At 44.8% G+C, this 22,442-nt stretch overlaps 2 protein-coding genes across 13 annotated transcripts in view; one reads left to right on the forward strand and one right to left on the reverse strand.

The window, feature by feature from the left end:
- Positions 1 to 1,330: 1,330 nt before the first annotated feature.
- Positions 1,331 to 3,963, reverse strand: HPS6 (HPS6 biogenesis of lysosomal organelles complex 2 subunit 3). Its single transcript, XM_036265257.1, has one exon. It carries the CDS (start codon positions 3,873 to 3,875, stop codon positions 1,464 to 1,466), a length of 2,412 nt encoding a protein of 803 aa, XP_036121150.1. The 5' UTR covers positions 3,876 to 3,963; the 3' UTR covers positions 1,331 to 1,463.
- Positions 3,964 to 8,441: 4,478 nt separating this feature from the next.
- Positions 8,442 to 22,442, forward strand: part of ARMH3 (armadillo like helical domain containing 3) — a 177,387-nt gene continuing 163,386 nt past the window's right edge. For 5 of the 12 annotated variants that reach the window (XM_036264626.1, XM_036264624.1, XM_036264625.1 and 2 more), the window contains exons 1-2: positions 19,332 to 19,477; positions 19,869 to 19,981. In XM_036264626.1, coding sequence (XP_036120519.1) covers positions 19,438 to 19,477; positions 19,869 to 19,981 — 153 coding nt within the window. In that variant the 5' untranslated portion in view covers positions 19,332 to 19,437. Of the gene's footprint in view, positions 8,540 to 19,328; positions 19,478 to 19,868; positions 19,982 to 22,442 lie in introns of those variants that run through there. The other 7 variants (XM_036264620.1, XM_036264619.1, XM_036264622.1 and 4 more) reach the window with 4 other exon arrangements.

The raw sequence follows: 22,442 nt of genomic DNA on the forward strand, positions 1-22,442 counted from the left end.
AAAATTGATTGGCTGCCTCCTGCATACTCCCCGCTAGGGCTTGGCCAACCTGGGCATGTGCCCTGACTGGGAATCGCCTCTTGGTTCATGGGTCAATGCTCAACCACTGAGCCACACCGGCTGGGCCAGATTTTTATTTATTTATTTATTATTATTATTTTAAAATATTTTTTTCTTTATTGATTTTAGAGAGAGAGGAAGGGAGGGGGAGGGATAGAAACATCGACGAGAGAGAACATTGATTGGCCACCTTCTGCACACCCCTTACTGGGGATCAAGCCTGTAACCTGGGCATGTGCCCTGACTGGGAATTGAACTGGGACCTTTCATTCCATGGGATGATGCTCAATCCACTGAGCTACACTGGCTGGGCAACATTTTTAGATTTTTAATTGATTTTTAGAGAGAGGAAGGGAGAGCAGAGAAACATCCATGTGAGAGTAAGACATCTATTAGCTACCTCCTACATGCCCCCTACCAGGGATGGATCCTGAAACCTGGGCATGTGTCGTCATAGAGAATTGAACTGACCACCTTTCAGTGCATGGTATGACACCCAACCGAACCACACAAGCCAGGGCTAAAATGATATATGTCTTAAAAAAATGTGCCCTGGCCAGTTTGACTCAGCAATTAGAGTGTCAGCCCGCAGATCAGTAAGTCACGCGTTTTATTCCAGTCAAGGGCATGTGCCTTGGTTGCGATTCGTCCCTGGCCCTGGTTGGGGTCGTGCGGGAGACAGCAACTTGATGTGTCCCTTTCGTGTCGATGTTTCTCTTTCTCTCTTCCTCTCTTTTCCTTCTACTCTATCTGAACAAAAATAAAAAAAAGTCCTCAGGTGAGGATAAAAAAAAAAAGAAAAAATGCCAGTTGCAAGTCACTGGTACTTCTGACTGACTGATTATAAATTGTAAAATTCCCATGTTATAAATTGGTTTGATAATTTGCTAGAATGACTCACAGAACTCTGGGAAATACAACTCAGGAAAAGCCAGGTAGAAGAGATGCATGGGGCAAAGCATGGGGTGGGGGTGTGTGTCGGTAGCTTTCATGCCCTCTCTGAGTGTCACCTTCCAGCACCTTGATGAGTCCACCAAGTTAGAAGCTCATCAAATTTCCCTGTTCAGGAGTTTTTACAGAGCTGTCTCTAACCCACTGCCTTCCCAGGAGGTTGGGGATTGGGGCCACACTCCATTAGCATAAAGGCAGGTGTGATCTAAAGGGGTTTGTTATGAATAACAAAAGACATGCCTATCACTCAGGAAAGTCCAAGGGTTTTAGGAGAGCTCTGTACCAGGACAAAAACCTGAGGATAAAGACCAAACATATTTATTACACCACAATATTTAACATACATATATATTTTAACATTGCTCCAGAAGTGAGAAGAGAATTGCACACACAGGTCCCACTTTGGCCCTGTCCATCTCCTAGGCATCCTTCCCTTATCACAGTAGCGATTTTCAGCTTGTGTCAGTCACACAGAGGCCCTGTCCAGATGGTGCCCAGGCCCCTGGCCCTGGGTGGTCTGATGCCTGGAGGGCAGTCACAGATCCCCGAGGTGGGGTGGGGGGTGGAGTGCCTTGGTCCCAGAGCATGTCCTCATATAGGCTTAGAACTGGACCCGAGGGCCGTCCTTGAGCCCCAGTCTGCTCCAGTAGAACTCTGAGCAAGCCCACTGTGAGAGGGGGCTTTACACCAGCCTCAGGGAATGGAGTAAGGGGCTCCGAATCATCTGGGAGGTGTGTCTGCAGTAGCAGCAGGAGCTCAGCTGGAGCTAGGTCTGGTGGGCACAAGCGGCACAGGAGGGGGAGGTGAGCATCCAGCCCGCGGTGCCGGGCAAATTCGGCCAATAGCATTTTAAAGATCTCACTTCGAAGCAGGGGGCTGGAGGGGCCCAGGGCCAGGCCAGCCTCTAGGGCCCTCTCCCATTGCTCCTTTTGCACCAGCTGTTCCACAGCTTGGAGCACAGCTTTGGGCCGCCCACTGCCCAAAAGCAGCTCTAGCTCTAGTGCCTCAGGCCTGGTCCCCTCCTTACCTAGTATTGCCAGTGCTCGGCGATACAGGGGGAGCCCTGGGCCCCCTGCCCCCCAGCCAGGCCCACCCTGCTGCTGTGCCAGCTCCACAAAGGGTGGCAACCATCGTGGCTCTAGCTGGCAGAGGCACTGGCACAGGAGTTCAAAGGGGGGCAGTACTCCATTGGGAGGTTCCTTTCCAACAGCTGTACCCCCTAGTACCTTCTTCCACACATCAGGGGGAGCTTGGGACCTCAACCTGCCATTCCCATCTGGTTGGAGCTGCAGAGCCCTGAGGATAGCACCCCAGGCTGCTGTAGGAAGGGCTTGGAAAATGGTGTTGAGTTGGGCCAGCTGGTCTCCCATCAACTCAGTCCTCAGCAGACGTGTGACTTCCTGCTCTGCCAGCTCCGTCCAGCCAGTCTCCTCATCGTCCCCAGCCACCAGCTGGGCTTTGAGTTGCTCTAAACTCCGGTAATCCCGAAGCTCAGCCCTCAAAGTGGTCAACAGTGTAGATGGGGACACATGGCCCTGGAGGATGGAGGCCAGGGCCTGAGGTGCCCGGAATATGTTGTTGTGTCTCAGTTCCTCTGGCGTGAGCTGAGCACCCCGCAGGCTCCGCCGTTGGTAGTACTCACAGGCTTCCTCAAACACCAGATCTTCAGCTGAAGGCAGCTCAAGGCTCTGTGGGACTTCCCACCCTACTTGAAATAGACCCAAGGCTGAAAGCAAACGAAGGCCCCCTCGGGTCTCCATCTCTTCCTTATCTTTTGTGCCAGGAGCTAGGGGTTCAAGCAAATGTACTCGGTCTGTACTGAGGACCTTCCTCTCCAGCAGCTGCCCACTGCTCATGTCCAAGAGTTCCAATGTGGAGCCCAGCACACAGGCCAGAGTGCCATGAAATGTTCCCAGTGCTGCAGACCCTGCTAGGCCTAAAGGTGCCTCCTGCAGGGTGCCCACAGCCCGGGTACCACCGTGGGACTGCACCAGGCTCACAGTGCCCCTGAAGTCAAGCAACAGCAAGCCCTGGGGAGTTGGGGCCCAGGTATGTACAGTCAATGGCTGCCTGGGGCACAGCAGTCCAGGAAGGCCTCGGAGCAGGGTCCGGAAGTCCCATGAGTCCCCTCGTCCAGGATTCAGGCTCTTACTGTGGGAGAGGTGAAGACTTGGGGCAGCCACCATCATCTTACCCTTACCTGGACTCCAGATGAGCAGAATGTGGTCCACGCCAGGCAAGGTGGTGGTAGTGGGCACCAGGAAGAGGTCCTTGCGGGAGGCCAGTAGCCTGAAAGCTGGGCAGTGGTGTAGAAGGATGTGCGTGCGGCCCAGGTTGGTGCCGGCCTCCCCGCTGGGCTCCAGGGTCCTGACGCAAACGCAGTGGCTGAAAGCGGCGGAGGGCGGCCGTAGCCGGCCCTCGGCATCAACCTGTCGCTCCTCACACCACACCAGGCGGCCTCGAGGTGCCGCCACGGCAACCACGCGGGATCCACCGTCCGGACACAGTTCGGTGCTCTGAAGCAGCCGCCAGCCAGGCCCCATGCCGGAGCCCCACACCTCCGCTAGTCCACTCTCCCATACCAAGACCAGCGCGGGTCGCACGGGCCACGGCAGAAAGAAGGCGTCTAGCGGTGAGGAGTGGCCCGCCGGCCAGGCACGCTCCAGCTCCTCGCCGGGTCCACGCACTGCGACCAGCAGTTGCGGGGCAGGCGCCCCCGGGGGTCGGAGCAGCAGCAGGTGGCGTCCGTCCGGGCTGCAGCGGACTCGGACCGCTGGGTCCGCAGCCAGAAACTCCCGGAGCCGGGCAGCGCCGCTGAAGTTGCTCAGGTCCGAGAGCAGGCGCAGAGTCGCCGCACGCTTCATGGTGCCGCCTGCCCCGGAGCACGCTCAGGCCCGGCCGCCCTGTGGGGCGAGGCCCGGCTCTGAGTCCGGGATTCCCAGGGGCGGTCGACAATGGAGCTAAGACTTCCGTCCCGGGTCGATGAGGTGAGCTGAGGCCCGGCCTGAGAGTGGGCTCCGCCCCGCCCGCCCCGCCTGGCAGGCTCAGGGCTTGCCCCTGGTCACGCCCCGCCCGCGCGACGCGGCTCGCTAGGGGAGGAGCCACAGGAACCTCGCGGGGGCGGAGCTTTCGGAGCACCCTCTGGGCAGTGCCTCTGACCTCGCAATCCTAGGGACGCTCTCAGAACCCGGGTGTAGGCCCACTGCCCCAGGTCGTAGGAAGCCGCGGAATGGTCGGAGTCTGACCCAGGAATTTCAGTTCAGTTGAGCCCTGAACTGAAAGCTTCCTTCCCAAGGCTTTTCTACCCTCAAAACCTCCCTCTCTCACCTACCGTATACACTCATTTATTAATGAAATTTTATTGAGCACTTACTCTGAGTAGACAGACTTGAACAAAGTAGAAACCCTCAACCTTATAGAGATGACAATTTAGTGGAAAATAATTATAATAGCTAATACTTCTATACAACAAACCCTTTTTACAGATAGGGAAAATAAAGCACAGGGAGACTAAGTAAATTGACCAAGATCACACAGCTATTAAGCAGTACATACAGGTAAAAGTGGGTCTTCAACCACAGGTAATCTGAGTCCAGAGTCAGTGCACCAAACCACTTTACTTTGTTAACAATTCATCACCAAAACTAAGAGCTTGCTAGAAAACAAAATTAAAACATAATTTAGAAGCACTGAGTCTGTGAGTAATTTCTCCAGCAACAGTGCCAGTTGATATGCAGGGGTTCTTTACACCCCCGACTGCTTTCCCTGAAAGTCGAGTCCCTCTTTGTGTGGCCTGCTTTTCCCTCTCTTCCCCCACAAATTCCCTGAGACCCTGCATCCATTTCTACTTCATCAGTTTCATTCTGTCCTCTTGCTCTCAGCATAGAAACACCTCCGTTTGTCCTGTCTTAGAAGTCACTCTTTCATCATCTCCCCACCTCTAGCCCTATTATTGCTCCTTCTCCCTTTCCTTTCAGCCAAGTTACTTGCAAAGATCCTCAAGTTTCTTGCAAAGATCCTCTAGCTTTTCCTGCCTCCACTTCTTCCATTTATTCCAAACCACTTACCTGAAAGTCCCTCCTATGGTTCCATGGCATCTTTTTCCTCTTTTCTAGATAATACTAACTTTAGAATTTAGTTTGCTGTTCGTTCATCTTCTTCCACCATCTTTTTTTTTTCTTTCCCCTCAGTAGAGGACACTTTTGCATTCATTTTCAGATAGAGTGGGAGGGAGAGAGGGGGGGAGAGAGTGAGAGAGCCACATCAACTGGTTGCCTTTCCACACCACTGGACTAGGGCTGGAACTAACCGCAACTGAGGCAGGTGCCCTTGACCAGAATTGAACTCATTGTCCGCAGGCTGACGCTTTAACCACTGAACAAAACCAGCCAGGGCTGGACCTGTTCTTGACAAAAATTTTTTGTCTTTATTGATTTTTAGAGAGAGAGGAAGGGACAGGGAGAGATAGAAACATCAATGAGAGAGAACGTTGACTGGCTGCCTCCTGCATAGCCTCCACTGGGGATTTGGCCCACAACCTGGGCATGTGCCCTGATTGGGAATTGAACCAGCAACCTCTTGGTGCATGGGTCGGCGCTCAACCACACCAGCCGAGCTGGACCCTATTCTTTTTATTTTAAAAATATTTATTTATTTATTTATTTATTTATTTATTTATTTATTTATTTATGTTACAGATGTTTCTCCTTTTCCCCCCATTGACACCCTACTCCCAATCCCGTCTCCCACCCCCCCACCCCCAGCATTGTTGTCTATGTTCATGGTTATACATGCATATAAGTTCTGTGGTTTATCTCTTCTCTCTCTCCTGGCCCCCTCTTCTGAGGTTTGTCGGTATGGACCGTACTTCTATGTCTCTGGGTCTATTTTGTTCATCAGCTTGTTTTGTTCATTATGTGCCACAAATAAGTGAGATCACGTGATATTTGTCTTTCTCTGATTGGCTTGTTTCACTTAGGATAATATTCTTCAGGTCCCTCCATGTCGTCTCAAAGGATAAGAGATCTTTCTTTCTTACAGCTGCATAGTATTTCATTCTGTATATGTACCACAGTTTTTTTATCCACTTGTCTATTGATGGACACTTGGACTGTTTCCAGATCTTAGTGATTGTAAATAGTGCTGTTATGAACATAGGGGTACATATATTCTTTCTGATTGGTGTTTCAGGCTTCTTAGGGTATATTTCTAAAACTGGGATCACTGGGTCAAATGGCAGTTCAATTTTTAATTTTTTGAGGTAATACCATATTATTTTCCATAGTGGCTGCACCAGTCTGCATTCCCATCAGCAGTGTACTAGAGTCCCCTTTTCTCCACACCCTCGATAACACTTGTTGTTTGATGATTTGTTGATGGCAACCATTCTGGCAGGTGTGAGGTGATACTTCATAGTTGTTTTAATTTGCATCTCTCTGATGATTAGTGACGTTGAACATTTTTTCGTATGTCTCTTGGCCATTTGTATGTCCTGTTTAGAGAGGTGTATAGTTAGGTCCTCTTTTTTATTTTTTTATTTTTTGGTAAGTGCCCCTAGTGGGAACCGAACCCGGGACTCTGGTTCACAGGCCGACGCTCCAACCGCTGAGCCAAACTGGCCAGGGCTAGGTCCTCTTTTTTAATTGGATTCTTTGTCTTCCTTTTGTTGAGTACTCTGTATATTTTGGAAATTAACCCCTTATCTGACGTATCGTTGGCAGTTATGTTTTCCCATATAGTGGGTTACCTTTCCATTTTGATGGTTGTTTCTTTTGCTGTGCAGAAGCTTTTTAGTTTGATGTATTCCCATGTGTTCATTTTTTCTTTTCTTTCTCTTGCCAGTGAAAATTCTGCTGCGTGTGATGTCTGAAATTTTGTTGCCTACATTTTCTTCTAGGATTTTTATGGATTCACAAGTCACATTTAAGTCTTTTATACATTTTTAGTTTATTCTTGTGAATGGTGTAAGTTGGTGGTCTAGTTTCTTTTTTTTTTTTTTTTGCATGTAGCTGTCCAATTTTCCCAACACCATTTTTTGAAGAGGCTGTCTTTACCCCACTGTATGCTCTTGCCACCTTTGTTAAATAGTAATTGAGCATAATGACTTGGGTCAGTTTCTGGGTTCCTAGACCATTCCTAGACCATTCCCTCCCTTCTCGTGGCTTGTACCATTACCACTAAGCTAATAAATCCAAAATATTTATCTCTGCTCAGTTTCATAAAGTCACTGAAGTCACTGCCCATGATATAATTTTTGTTTTTTAAATCCTCACCTGAAGATATTTTTTCTTTTCTTTTTTTTTTTTCCGAAGATATTTTTTCCATTTATCTTTAGACAGAGTGGGAAGGAGAGAGAGAGAGAGAGAAACATCAATGTGAGAGAGACACATCGACTGGTTGCCTCCTGCAGGACCCGGACCAGGTCCAGGGACGAACCACAACCGAGGTATGTGCCCTTGACCAGAATCGAACCCACAACTCTTTGGTCCATGGGCCGACGCTCTAACCACTGAGAAACCGGCCAGGGCATTTCTTTTTAAAAAAACGAATTAATTAATTAATTCATTTTTTTAATCCTCACCCAAGGTCATGCTTAGAGAGAGGGAAAGAGAAACATTATGTGAGAGAGAAACATCACTTGGTTGCCTTCGTGACCCGACCCAGGATCTAACCTGCAATACAGGTATGTGCCCTGACTGGAAATCGAAAGTGCATTGGACAGCACTCAACCAACTGAGCCACTCCAGGTGGGCCCAGCATATCTTCTTTAATCTTCCATTTTGCATATGAGAAAACACTCACATTACTTGTCAAGTTAACACAGCCTTAAACGGTGCTTTGCACATAGTAGGCACACAATACATATATATATTTTTTTCTTAAAATATGTTTTTATTGATTTTTTTTTTAATTTTTTTAGAGAGAGAGGAAGGGAGAGATAGAAACATTCATTAGAGAGAAACATTCATGGACTTCCACCTGCACGCCCCCTACTAGGGATCCAGCCAGCAACCCAGGCATGGGTGCGCTGACAGGGAATGGAGTGGGCACCTCTAGGTCCATGGGACCAAGCTCAATCCACTGAGCCACACCTGCCGGGCCACAATACATATTTGTTAAATGAATGATTTTGTTTCCAGTCTTTCACTTACAAAGTTGCCATAAAAACTTGTAATATTTATCTTACCAAATTCTGCCAGTGTATTGCCTTGTTCAGAGTCGGCCATATTTAAAAACATTGCTATTGCAACTTGCATCCAGTAGGTCCTCAATAGATGTTTCTTTTGCTAATTTTTTTCGCGGTGCATTTCGGGAGTTGTCTGTGATGCTTGCTGGGAGTCGTGGTCTGAGCCAGCCTCAGGGAGTGGATGAACCTATTACGTGGCGGGCTTTAGGACCCAGCGGGTCACTGTGGGTCTGGGGAGGTCGGGAGCAAGGCCGTGAGCCTGGAGCAGCGGCGGCGACGGTGGCGTTGGGAGCGATCGTATTTAGGAGCCGTGCGGGTGGTGGAGGAGGAGCCCTGGGCTCGGTAAGCGGCGCGGGTCCGGGCCGGTCCCCGAACCTGGCGAACCCCTGCGGGTCCTGCCGTACTAGGCCTTGGCCCCGAGGCGACTCTGGGGGCGGGGCCTGCGCCTGCCTAGGGGACGACGGGGGTGACTGAGGGGGAAGAGAGGAGGAAGGACAGCTGCTGAGGCGGGCTCAGGCTGCTGGAGGAGGGGAGGCTGGGCCCGGGGCCGCGGAGCAGTGCGAGAAGCGCCTCCCTTCTCCAGCAGCGGGTCCCTCTCCCTCGGAACATCCGGTACCTGTCACGTCCCTCCAGCCCCCCGTTGGCTCTCCTGGCAGCCGATCTTTGACCCCAACACGAGGCTGATCCTGACCCCTAAAGCTGCCTCCCCTCCACAGATTTTTCCAGCCCTTGGGTGGCCTTCAGCCCAGCCTGGCCCTGGGTTGAGGGTTTGGGGCCAGACCTCTGAGAAGGGCTAGGGGGAGGCCAGTCTTCAGGTATCCCTGAAGGGCTCCATCCTGTCCCTCATTTTAGTCTTTGACCTACGGGCTTCAGCCCACCCTTCACATAAAATCAATGAAGCAACTGTGTATTCTCTGAGTTACTTGTTTCGAACCTGGGAAATGAACCCATTCCCAGGCAAGTGTGGGGAATAAACTGAGAAAGGAGAGCTATCAGAAGAAGCTGTGGAGTGCTGCCTCTGCATAATGGGGAAGTAGAAATTTGGGCCAGGCCCAGGTAAATGGTTCTTGATCATCAGACCCTCCTCATTTATTCCTCTACAGAAAGTTTTGAGCTGAGTGAGAGCTGTTTCTTTGCTATTCTGAGCTCTCAGTGACTTTGTAAACCAGGGCAAATATGATTTGTGTACCTGCCTAGCACAAGTTAGTTGGAATTATTTGGGTGTGCCTTCAGTTGGATTTGTGTGCACAGTACTTCCTATGTGAAGGCTTTTCAGATAATCAGTCTAAAGGAAGGTGGATTCTTGTTAGAATTGTAAAGGAGGAATTACCATTCTTTTAGTGAATAGAGGAGCCTTTAAAGTGTTTTATCTGGAAGTTTAGGCATTATAATGTATTCACTTGTTCAACATTTGTATAATAATTTTAAAAAACTTGAAAACTCAAAGAATTTGTTATAAAACTTGAAATTTCACAGAATCAAGTTAAAGAATTCATAATATTTGGGGAAAATATTCAAATCAATTAATTCAGCATATATGAAGGTGAACTGTTTATTCAACATACATTTATTGAGCACTTGCTATGTAATTGGCCCGGTCAGTCAGTTGGTTAGAGTGTCATTCCCATACTCCAAGGTTGCAGTTCGATCCCACTCAGGGCACATATGAGAACAACCAATATGACTGCACAAATAAGTGGAACAACAGATCTATGTCTCCCCCCACCCCATCTTTTCTCTTTCTCTCCCTCTCCCCCTTTCTCCCTCCCACCTTACCCCTCTCTCCATTCCTCCCCCCCTTCCTCTTTCTCTCTAAAGTCAATTATAAAAAAAGAAATATGAGTATCTTTCCTCAAGGACATCAGAAAGACATATGGAAATTGAAGTTCTCTGTGTTACATATCCTTATAGAGGAATTTATACAGTGAAGGGACAACTGCCATTGCCTGGGAGAATGAGGGAAACCTTCACAAGGGGGAGATACTTGAGTTGGGTGATGGAGGATGAGTAGGAGTTTGCACAAGTAAAGGAAGGCATTCTAGTTGGAGAGAACAGTATGTACATAGAAGTGGTGATAGTGTGAGGAAAAAAAATAGCGTGACGTTCAGTTGTCAGAAATTTGTCCCCGTCAGGATGTGTGGTGGGGAAGTTGTCAGGAGGTGTTTTTTATGTTAGAGAGTGACGGAAGTGCGGATTAATGAGAAATGAGGCAGTGAGACTAATTAGAATTGTTGCAGTTGAGTGAGAGTCTGAGTAGAGTGTGGCAGTGGGAATGAAGAGGAGGGGAATTGATTTTAGAAATAATTCGGAGATAGGCAACAGGACTTAGTGACTAGAGAGAGAGCGAGGGCTAAGGTTTCTAATTTGGGTGAATGGAAATTCCATTGGCCAGGGTACCGGCTAGAAAAAGTAGAGCAGATTTTTTGAAGAATTGCGGTGGCTATGCAAAGAGGTATAGGGGAGATAGTCTGGTATGCTGAGATCAAGTTGCTTGTGGGATGTGCACATGGAGATGTTAGTAGGCAGCTGGAAGTAAGGAGGCTTGATGAGCTTAATATATTGACAGTAGCTCTGAGTAAGTGAGGGCATATATGAAAAAAAATCCTAGCAAAAATATTTGTTTGTTTTAAAGAAGTATTAGAATATATACTCTTCCATTTAATAGTGAGCTTCTCAAGGCAGGGACCATAATGTAATTTTAGGTCCCTTTTTTGTCTTCCACTATGCCCATGTTATTATAAGGTATTGATAAATGTTATTAAGTTAGCACGAAATCAATTTACTTTGCAAGGTTGCAGTTACCTTTTTGGGCTTTCTTTAAGAGGATTATGGGAGACTGTCTTATAATTTTCATTTTATACTTAGGTGGTATTCATGAGACTTGTATGGTTCAATAGGAAAGGAAATGAAGAACACATGAATGACATTGTGCTGCTTGAGGAAGTTCAGGGCTTGAACAGGAGATAGACAGTATTAATTTACAAGAAGCTCCTGCTCATTGAAAAGAGAATCTTACAATGAATTTTCATTCTGGGAGATGTCAGAAAAATGTGATTTTCAATCAGAGTTTTCTGAACTCCTTTCAAGTTGGAGTTGGTTCCTCCTTCTGAAGGTGCAAGTGCATTCCTTCTTGCGTAAAGTAATTTGAAAGGGAACCTGAGGTAGTCATGTTTATTTAAACCTCTTTGTCTGTATTAGTAGTTGATGAAAGTAGGCAGATTCAGTCAATTCTGATGAGACTGGATTGAATTCTGTGAAGCTAGCTCACCTTTAGCAGGTATAGACAGTAGTTGATACCTAAAGTGGAGATTGGGAAATTCCTGGTTTTGCCACTTACTGCTTAGTCTTGGAAAAATCCCTGAATTATTTCCACTTTTAAGTATAGGCTAAACACTCACTCTGAGGTGAGCATTGCCCAGCGCACACAAAAGATATGGATGCTGCCCCATAGTGGCTCATGTACTTAACTGAATCAGGCTGGTTCTGGTTTAGTATCTAAAAAGTAGGGATGATGCTTGTCAGACAATATCTTGAGTTGACTTGGCTTTTCTTGGGTCAAGTGGGAATGTTGAGATTATGGGTTGGGTATCAGTTTGGAGTTTCAACAGAACTTTAACAGAATCAGGACTTTGGATGTTTTACTAGTCAACACTTGAATTTTTGCACTAACAGGGTATTCTGATAGGGAGAACAGCCATCAGAGAGAAAGATTTAGTGGCTTTACCACTTACTAGCTGTGTTAACTTAAGCAAAGTAAAATCCTCATTGTAAAATTATGGTACTAGTACCTATTTCATCGGGTTATTGTAAAGATTAAATATAGTATATTTAAAGCACTTAGAATAATAGTGCCAGGTGTATGGTGAGTACTCAGTTGTGTTATTTATTATATATCACTCTGATGTGCTTTGAAATATTTGGAGGAATAAGGGATGCATTCCATCCCCAGGAGTTAAAAAAAGAAAAGTGGTAAAATAAGGGGATGGTGGCCTGTCCTGGAGCTCTCTCCATGAAAGGAGGGAATCAGAAAGGTGGCTTCAAGAATGCAGGCCTGACCTGGTCAGCGTGGCTCAGCAATAAGAACATCGGCCTTCAGAACAAAGGGTTGAAGGTTCAATTCCTGGTCGAGGGCACGTATCTGGGTTGCAAGTTTGATCCCTGGCTCCAGTGGGGATCGTGTGGGAGGCAACCAATCAATGTCTCTCTCACATCATGTTTCTCTCTCTTTCCCCCTCCCTCTATCCCTTCCACTCTATCTAAAAAGCAATGGAAAAATATCCTCCGGTGAAGATTTAAAAAAAAAAAAGAATGCAGTCCTTACGAATGCCATTTGGAAGATATAAAAGACCTGGAGTGACTAGCATTAAAAATCCATTAAAGCTCTGGCCGGTTTGGCTCAGCGGTTAGAGCGTCGGGCAGGCCCGGAGAGATCCGGGTTAGGCTCCTGCTAGGGGCACGTACTTTGGTTGCAGTTTGTCCCCGGCCCTGGTTGGGTCGCATGGGTGGCAACCACTCGATGTGTCCCTTTCACGTCGATGTATCTCTTTCTCTCTCTCTCCCTCCCACTCTATCTGAACAAAATATTGAAAAATGTCCTAGGGTGAGGATAAAAAAAACCCAAGAACATTAAAATGGAAAGGCGTTGTATGCTTGTTTTAGAGCCAGTCAGTGAGGTGTCCTGTCTATTGAAAGATGCTGTGGCAAGGAACCATGTGGAATAGTAGCAACACAATACAGTGCCCACTGTATGTCTGGAAAGTGAATTAAATACAGATTCAGACAAAGATAAATTTAGAAGGCCAATCTGGATCAGGTGGACCAGCAAGTGAGGTAAATCCTTGGGGCCTTCAGAGATGAAGAGGCAGCTGGCTGGAGTGGCTCAGTCGGTTGAGCACTGTCCCATGAACTGAAAGGTTGCCTATTTTGGGCTTGATCACCAGTCCAGGAGTGTTCAGAAGGCAACTGATCAGTGTTTTTTTCTCTTTCTCTCTCTCTCTCCCCCCCTTCCTCCCTCCCTCCCTCTTCCTTCTTCTCTCTAAACATGTCCTCAGACGAGAATTAAAAAAAAAAAGAAATGAAGAGACATATTAGAAACTAGTTTGAGAAAAGAAGAGTTGAGATTTGGAGGAATACCCTGTATTCTCTCTCTCTTTTTGTTAATTCTCACCCGAGGATATTTTTCCATTGATTTTTATTAAAAAAAATTTTTTTTTTCTTTATTGATTTTAGAGAGGAAGGGAGAGAGAAATAGAAACATTGATGAGGGAGAACATCAATTGGCCGCCTCCTGCCCACCCCTCACTGGGGTTAGGTCCACAACCTGGTCATGTGCCCTGACCAGGAATCAAACTGGTCACCTCTTGGTGCATGGATTGACGCTCAACCACTGAGCCATACCAGCCGGGCTCAGGTGTACATCTTGATGATCTGATATATATTGTGAAAGGATTGCTGCAATATGGTTAGTTAACACATCCATCACCTCATATAGTTACTTTTTTTTGGTATGTCGTTAGGACATTTAAAATCTACACTTTTAGCGACTTTTAAGTATACAATATAGTATTGTTAATTATAGTCACTATGGTGTACATTAGATCACCAGAACTTATTCATCTTATAATTAGAAGTTTGTACCCTTTGACCAGTATCTCTCCATTTTCTCCACCATTTAGCCCCTGGCAACCACCAATCTACTCTCTGTTTCTATGAGTTTGGCTTTTTTAGAGCCCACATATAAGTGATATCATACAGCTTTTGTCTTTCTCTGTCTTACTTCGATTAACATAATGTCCTTAAGATTTATCCATGTTGCCCTGGCCGGTTTGGCTCAGCGGTTAGAGCATCGGCCTATGGTCCAGAGAGACCCAGGTTCGGTTCCCACCAAGGGCACGTACCTCGGTTGCAGTTTGTCCCCGGCCCCGGTTGGGTTGTGCGGGTGGCAACCACTCGATGTATCCCTTTCACGTCGATGTTTCTCTTTCTCTCTCTCTCTCTTCCTCTCCCTCCCATTCTTTCTGAACAAAAAATGGAAAAATGTCCTCGGGTGAGGATTAAAAAATAAAAAGATTTATCCATGTTGTTGTGAATGGCAGGACTTCCTTCTTATTTTTATGGCTGAATAATATTCCATTATATATACACTACATTTTCTTTATTTAGTCATCTATCTTTGGACACTTAGGTTGTTTCTATGTCTTGGCTTTTGTGAGTAATGCTGCAGTGAACATGGGGGTGCAGATATCTCTTCTAGATAGTGATTTTATTTCCTTCAGTTGTATACCCAGAAGTGGGCTTGCTGGATCTTATGGTAATTCTATTTACACACACACACACACACACACACACACACACACACATATTTGTTTTGATCCTCACCTGAAGATAATGTTTCATTTATCTTCAGATAGAGTAGGAGGGAGAGAGAGAGAAACATCGATGGGAGAGACACACATTGATTGGTTGTCTCCTGCATGACCCCGACCAGGGCCAGGGAGGAACTGCAACTGGGATATGTACCCTTGACCGGAATCAAACCCAAGATGCTTTGATTTGTGGGCCAATGCTCTAACCGTTGAGAAAAACTGGCCAGGGCAAGACTTTTTCTTTTTAAAATTTTATTTATTTACTTATTTATTTTAATCTTCACCCAAGGATATATTTTTATTGATTTTCAGAGAGAAAGGAAGGGGAAGAGAGAGAAACATTGATGTGAGAAGGAAATATGAATTGATTGATTGCCTTTCATATGTGCCCTGACTGGGGATTGAACCTGCAACCCTGGTATGTATCCTCACCGGGAATCAAACTGCCACCTTTTGGTGTACGGGACAATATTCCAACCAACCCAGCCATCCAGCAAGGGCCCAAGACTTTTGATAGATTAACTGTGGCAGCTCTCTCAAAATCAGAGTGAATTTCTATTACATTAATTTTGAGCTCTTGCTGGTTTGGTAGAATGTTGGCCTTTGGACCAATGAGCCGTGGGTTTGATTCTGGCCAAGGGCACGTACCTCGGTTGCGGTTCATCCCTGGCCCTGGTCATCCAGGAGGCAACCAGTTGATGTGACCCTCTCACATCGATGTTTCTCTCTCTCCCCTTCTCTTACTCTATCTCCTTCCTATTCTATCTGAAGATAAATAGAAAAATATACTCCAGTGAGGATAAAAAAAGTTATTTTTGATTCTAGAGTTGGCATATATTGTACTTATGAAGACAAAATAAATGAATAGCTAAGTGTAACTAGCATTCTTTGCATATCAGACATTGGAAGAGTTGGCTTTAGGTTTTAAATCTGGATATTTGGCTTTTTCATCCTGTAGGAATGTGAAGTGATGCATATTAAGAAGTAGGTGGGCCCTGGCCGGTTTGGCTCAGTGGTTAGAGTGTCGGCCTGCGGTCCGGAGAGACCCGGGTTCGGTTCGCGCTAAGGGCACGTACCTTGGTTGCAGTTTGTCCCCAGCCCTGGTTGGGTCGTGTGGGTGGCAACCACTCGATATGTCGCTTTCACGTCGATGTTTCTCTCTCTCTCTCTCTCCCTCCCACTCTATCTGAACAAAATATCGAAAAATGTCCTCGGGTGAGGATAAAAAAACAAAACAAAGAAGTAGGTGGCCCTGACTGGTTTGCTCAGTGGTTAGAGCGTCGGCCTGAAGACCAAAGAGTCGCAGGTTTGATTCTGATCAAGGGCATGTACCTCAGTTGGGGTTTGGTCCCTGGCCCTGGTCGGGGTCGTGAGGGAAGCAACCAATCTATGTCTCTCTCGCATTGATGTTTCTCTGTTTCTCTCTCCTCCCTATACTATCAGAAGATAGATGGAAAAATATCCTTGGGTGAAGATTTAAAAAAAAAAGTGGCTGGATTGCTTTAAGATACAGTTCTTAAGCTTGGTCGGTGTGGCTCAGTGGATTGAGCATCAGCCCATACATAGACTGAGAGGTCCTGGTTTGATTCCTGGTCAGGGCACACTCCTGGGTTGTGGGCTCAATCACATCAATGTTTCTATCTCTCCCTTCCTCTCTCTCTAAAAAAAGAAAAAAAAATCAATAAGATAGAGTTCTTAAGAAGTTGCATGACTTGGATCTTCAGAGAGAAGCTGTGCTGCAGGTCATGGGACCAGCAGTCCTGGAGGTTTAGGAATAAAATACTTAATTTATTTACTATTGAGTTGGGGAAATCTGAAGCCATTCCTAAGTTTGGTGGTAAATGAAATTAGTATTAAAAAGTTTCCTGGTTCTCTTTTATTTCTGAGAAGTTGTATTAAGCCTAAAATGGTATTTCTGTGGGATTACTGTGGCTTTGCTGTATTTGCTTTTCACCACAAGGATTTAAAAGCCTGAATCAACGAAGATCATATGTTTCTTTCCCTTCCTGTGTTCCCGTAGCTTTTTTTTGGTACTTTTACTCTATTTGTATCTCATTATTTACCTTGTGCTATGCATTATTATGTGTCTGTCTCTGTCAATAGATAGCTCCCAGAGGATCAGGTATGGAGTTTGCTCTTTGTTTTTTTGGGGTTTTTTGAGAGTACATGCCCTTAGCCGACACCGAACCCGGGTCCCTCTGGTCCGCGGGCTGACACTCTAACCGCTGAGCCAAACTGGCCAGGGCGGAGTTTGCTCTTTGTAACCCCCTAGTGCCTAAACTAGTGTTTTATAATATTTAGGTGTTCCTTATGTGTTTATGGTATTTAAGTGATGCTGAGAGAATCATTAGATGATATGTCTAGTCCAATCTCCTTGTTTTACTTGTAAGGAAACTGAGAAGTACTTACTCTATCATCTGGTTGGTTGGGAGACTTGTGTTCTAGTCTTGGTTCTGCTGGTTGGTTGTTCCAATTGGCCTTGCTGCTCCTCAGCTGGTACTGATTCTCTCTACAACAGAGGAGGATTGTGAAAGAGGAAAAAAGCACAGAGAGGATGTAAACAGATTGCACCCACATTACTGATGTGTTGCAGTTAACTGCTCTACCAGTCAGATATTTCACTTTCAAATTTAGGAGCACAGGCTTAACTTCTGAGACACCTCCCTCCCCCACCCCCCCCAAAAAATTCAACAAAAACTTCTATAAGAATTCTACATTTCTCTCAGTCCACCACCCTAGACATATCCTAGACATATCCTTTTTTGCTTTGTTTCATGGATAGAAGTGCTGGAGGAGGAAGAGACTTTATGTTGTTGATTTCAGGTCACATTTTTGACAGCCTGGGTGGTAAATTCCAGTTGCCTGTGATGATGACAGAGAGTAATGAGTTGAAGCCCTTGGTTGAATTTTCCCCCTGCTCCCAATTGAAGGAGAATGATGAAAAGAATTTAATTTCTTAGGAAATTTGGTATTTTGGATTGGGATTGTTTTTCCCTCCTCTCCTGTTCCCTTTTGCTTATTAGAAAGTATTGATTCTGATATAGAGAAAGTGAGTTTATTAGATTTGGGGTAGATATTGATTAGCTGTAACCCAATTATAAATCCTCAGCGGGAGATATTTGTAAACATGTGCTTTTCACATCCAGGAACTCGTGGTTCCCGCTATTCCTGCTAATCAACTGGTACTAAGCTTGGAATAGCATTGCTTTTGATTTATTTTAATAGGATCTTCTTGATTTCCAATTTGTTTTCTCCCCTATAAAGACACCTTTCTCTTGACAGCCTATTTAAAAGACACAGGAATGTTTTGAACAGAGGCTGTATTTCATGCTTTAAGGCAAAGGCATGATCAATATAAAATAATTGCCCACAAGAATCTTTTCTTTGTTGTTGGTATTTTTCCCTTGTTTTCGGTAGACTATAATGGAATTTGAGGGCTTAGTGAGGCCTCAATAAAGATAGGTCTTACTAAAATTTTATGTCAGATCTAGTACTTTTCAGGTCTCCCCTCACCTACCTCATTTCAGAATCAGTCAGTGATGAGCATACACTATACATTTACCATGAGCCAGAGGCTTACAAAAAAAGTATAAGATGTACTCCCTTTGCTAAAGATTCCTAATATCTACTTGGGCAAATTTTATGTGCTTTGTGTGTTTTGTGTTCAGAGGTGAATCTCTTTTTTTGCTATGTGTATTAGAAAAAGACAATGTCTGAGATATAATCTTTTATGCTATTTGATGTATCTGTTCCTTAAATAAAATTTTTATTTTTATTTGAAAGGTATTGCATATTTTCCAAAAGTTACTGAACAAAATTAATTTTGTTCTGCTGCTTCGGTTTTGTCTGGAAGTAAAAATCAGGCTCCTTGCTCTGGCTGCCGGTTTGGCTCAGCGGTTAGAGTGGCAGCCCGCAGACCAGAGAGTACGGGGTTCAGTTTCCGCTAAGGACACATACCTCCCTTGCAGTTTCTCCCCAGCCCCGGTTGGGGTCTAGTCGATGTGGGTTGGCAACTAGTCGATGTGTCTCTCTCACATCAGTGTTTCTGTCTCTCTCTTCTTCTCTCTTTCCCCCTCTCTCCCTCCTGCTCTTTCTGAAGATAAATGCAAAAATGTCCTCAGGTGTGGATAAAAAAAAAAAAATCAGGCTCCTTGCTACCCCCCATACTTACCATTGGTTGAGATTGTTTTACAACTAGAGTCTAGAATTTAAGAGAGACAGGAATTTGGTCTCTTCCAGGTAGGAAGAATCAAGGGAGTAAGGGAATATGTGTAAATCCACAGTGAAATCCTGTTGGATTTCAAGCTCTTATTTAAAAATCTGAGAATTCCTATTCCTGGCTTGGTGGTTTAGTTGGTTGGAGTGTTGTCCCGTACACCAAAAGGTTGTGGGTTTGATTTCCAGTCAGGGTACATACCTAGGTTGCAGGTTCAATCCCTGGTCAGGGTGTGTAAGGGAGGCAACTGATTGATATTTCTCTCTCACATGGATGTTTCTTTCTCTCTCTCTCTCTTTCTCAAATCAATAAATATATCCTTGGGTGAGGATTAAAAAAAAAAAAAAAATTGAGAATTCCTTGAAGCAAGATGGGGAAATTTGGGCATGATTCATGGAACTGTTTTTATATAGAATTGAAAAATACATTGAGGTTTGATCTGAAACCGTTTGTATATATACATGTATAACTAAATTCTAAAGGAATGTATTGTTATATTCAGTTATTTTGAAATCAAGTTAAATTTTTGGTCTTTAACTGCTGTTTTCTACCTTGGGTCTCTTTCCAGAGGAATTTCTGAAGACAGTCAAGTGCATTGTGATTTATGAGGCAGTGAAGGCCTTGCAGTGACGAGAACCTACTTACTTTGGGGAAAATCAATGGAGCACATCAGTCTGCAGCACACTTCCTGTCTTAATGGTCCTAAGCTTGATCAATACTTGAAATTTAACTTTACCATCAGTCTGGGGCAGTGTGTACTTTGCAGCCTTCCCTCCATCAATCTCAAATATATAGTCAGACCTATTACAGATGGAGCTAGTTACACTTTCCTGCTTGGTTTTGGATCTGCATTAAGTCTTGTTCACTGGAAAATTTTAAGGATGTGAAATGTGTTGTGCTGTAGGCCAGTAACGATTTAAACCTTGAAATTACCTGGTCAGGGGAGCGGGTGTTGAAACAGATGTGCAAGACCTATAGCATGGCTGTTTATCATTTCTTTCTAAAAAATTTCCCATTTAGCGGTATTTCAGTAGAGTCTCTAGAATCTTGGAGAGTGTTTCTGGCACTAACTCTGGCATTCTTTTCACAGATTCTATAATCATGGCACAGGTTGAGAAACGGGGGGGTTTGCTCCGGAAATCTTCAGCCTCCAAAAAACCACTGAAGGAAAAAGTGGTACTGATGTATGATGAGATCTTCATGGTAAGGCCTGAAGCCCTGATATTCTGCATGGCTTGATTCCTTGGTTTCTTGTTCCAAAATGAAAGACAACCTCACCTCTGCCTGCTACCTTCTAGTTCTTCAGAGGGTGAAAGAGAAAGAGCAAGGATGAAAATGAGCTCTCTCATAGTAGAAATTATGATCATGTATTAGTTAATATAAATTGTTGCCATAAGCTGGGTTAAACAATTGAAAGGAGGAAGGGAAGCTGGGGAAGCTTCTTTTCTGAATATCTTTAAGACTTGTCTTCCTTATGAACCCTTCTATCCTAGATGTCTCTTAAAGTTCCTTTTGGCTCTACAATTCTATACTTCAGATATTTTAAAAAGTTGCTATATTATATTCCATCTCAAGTTATTAGTAGACAGAACAGTTGCCTAATTAGATGATCTCATTCTCTATATGAGTTAACTGAAGAATATTAGCAGTTGGATTTCTTTGGGTCTTCATAACTGCTGACTGATCATATTCCAGGCCTCTGTTGTAAAATGTACCCAGTCAGGGAAAGTTAGATTAATTAGATGCTTTGCAGGGGTACTTGCCTTCTGAAGTCTAGGTCATAAGTAGAACATGTGAAATAGAAGAATACCTTTAATAAGAGTTACTGTACATTGAGTTTCTACTATGTGCCTGGCATTACTGTAAATGTATCACTAAATACACTAGCTTTAATTCTGACAAGAATAGTGCAAGAGGGCCATGTTTTTTATGTATGTCAAGTAAAAGATCATGTTATAGATGAGAACACTGGGGATCACAGCTAGAAGGTGATTTGAACCCTAGTGTTTGACTCTAGAGCCCTTACTTGTTTAACTTTGCCACATGGCTCAGGATAAATAATTCAGTCAAGTAAAACATCTAACTCTTGGCAAAGCCTTAGAGATAGAATTTGACATGCAGAACATTAATACAGAATTGCCCAGGTCAGTATAGGTGGTTATACAGAGAAAATGAGCAGGTACTAGGATTCTATTAGGGCTCTTTCTATGTTAAGTAAACTTGGTATACATATGATTCCTGCTTGAGTGAGCTTTGAGGATGGGAAGTGCTAGCTCCATTAGTCCCCTGAGTTTCATATATAGACAACAAAATGACATTACAGAAATGTGAGGGTCAAAGTGTGACCTCTCCTGTGGAGTAGGACTTGAGAGAAAGAGACTAAATGAGGACCTTATGAGAAGGCCAGAAATATTGCTTCTCTATGTCATCCCCAATTAAAAATCCAGAAGAGATTCCTAGTATATTTTCTTATTAGACCAGGAGTTCTTAACTAATGAAGACATTAGTTCTTGATAGTAATTTTAATTTATGTTTATTTTTTATCCTCACCTGAGGACATTTTTGCATTTATCTTCAGATAGAGTGGGAGGGAGAGAGAGAGGAAGAGAGAGAGAGAAACATCAATGTGAGAGAGAGACACATTCGTTGAGTGGCTGCCACCCACACGACTCCAACCGGGGCCGGGGACAAACTGCAACTGAGGTACGTGCCCTTAGCGGGAACCGAACCCGGGACTCTCTGGTCAGTGGGCCAATGCTCTATCCGCTGAGCCAAACTGGCCAGGGCTTGATAGTAATTTTCAAAGGTCAACTTAAGCCCTGGCTGGTTTTGCTCAGCGGTTAGAGCATTGGCCTGTGGTCCAGAGAGACCCGGGTTTGGTTCCCGCTAAGGGCATGTACCTCAGTTGCAGTTTGTTTGTCCCCAGCCCTGGTTGGGTCATGCGGGTGGCAAGCACTCGATGTGTTCCTTTCACATCGATATTTCTCTCTCTCTCTCCCCCTCCCACTCTATCTGAACAAAATATGGAAAAAAAGTCCTCGGGTGAGGATTAAAAAGAAAGGTCAACTTAAGCCCAGCTAATGTGGATCAGTGGTTGAGTGTTGACCCATACACCAGAAGGCCCTGGGGTTGATTACCAGTCAGGGTACATGCTCGGGTTGTGGGCTCCATCCCCAAACTTGAGGCTTGCAGGAGGCAGGCAGTCAATGTTTCTCTCATTGATGTTTCTATCTGTCTCTCCTTCTTCCTTCCTCTCTCTCTAAAAAAAAAAAAAAAAAAAAAAAATTAATAAAAACATATTAAATTTTTTTTTTTTTTTTCATCCTCACCCGAGGATATTTTTCCATTTTTTGTACAGATAGAGTGGGAGGGAGAGAGAGGAAGGGAGAGAGAGAGAGAAACATCGACGTGAAGGGACACATCGACTGGCTGCCACCCGCACGACCAACCAGGGCCGGGGACAAAGTACAACCGAAGTACGTGCCCTTAGCGGGAACCGAACCCGGGTCTCTCTGGACCGCAGGCCGACACTCTAACCGCAGAGCCAAACCGGCCAGGGCAATAAAAACATATTAAAAAAAATAAAATAAAAGGTTAACTTTAGGTAAAGTGATAGTAGACAATCGATCTACTGATTTTTGTTGTTAGCTTTCCTGTAAAGTGG

Source organism: Molossus molossus, unplaced genomic scaffold, assembly GCF_014108415.1.
Source record: "Molossus molossus isolate mMolMol1 unplaced genomic scaffold, mMolMol1.p scaffold_m16_p_17, whole genome shotgun sequence".
Lineage (NCBI taxonomy): Eukaryota > Metazoa > Chordata > Mammalia > Chiroptera > Molossidae > Molossus > Molossus molossus.

Bases quoted from the DNA above. Each gene is read 5' to 3' on its own strand.
- HPS6 (XM_036265257.1), bottom strand. From the start codon at position 3,875: ATGAAGCGTGCGGCGACTCTGCGCCTGCTCTCGGACCTGAGCAACTTC.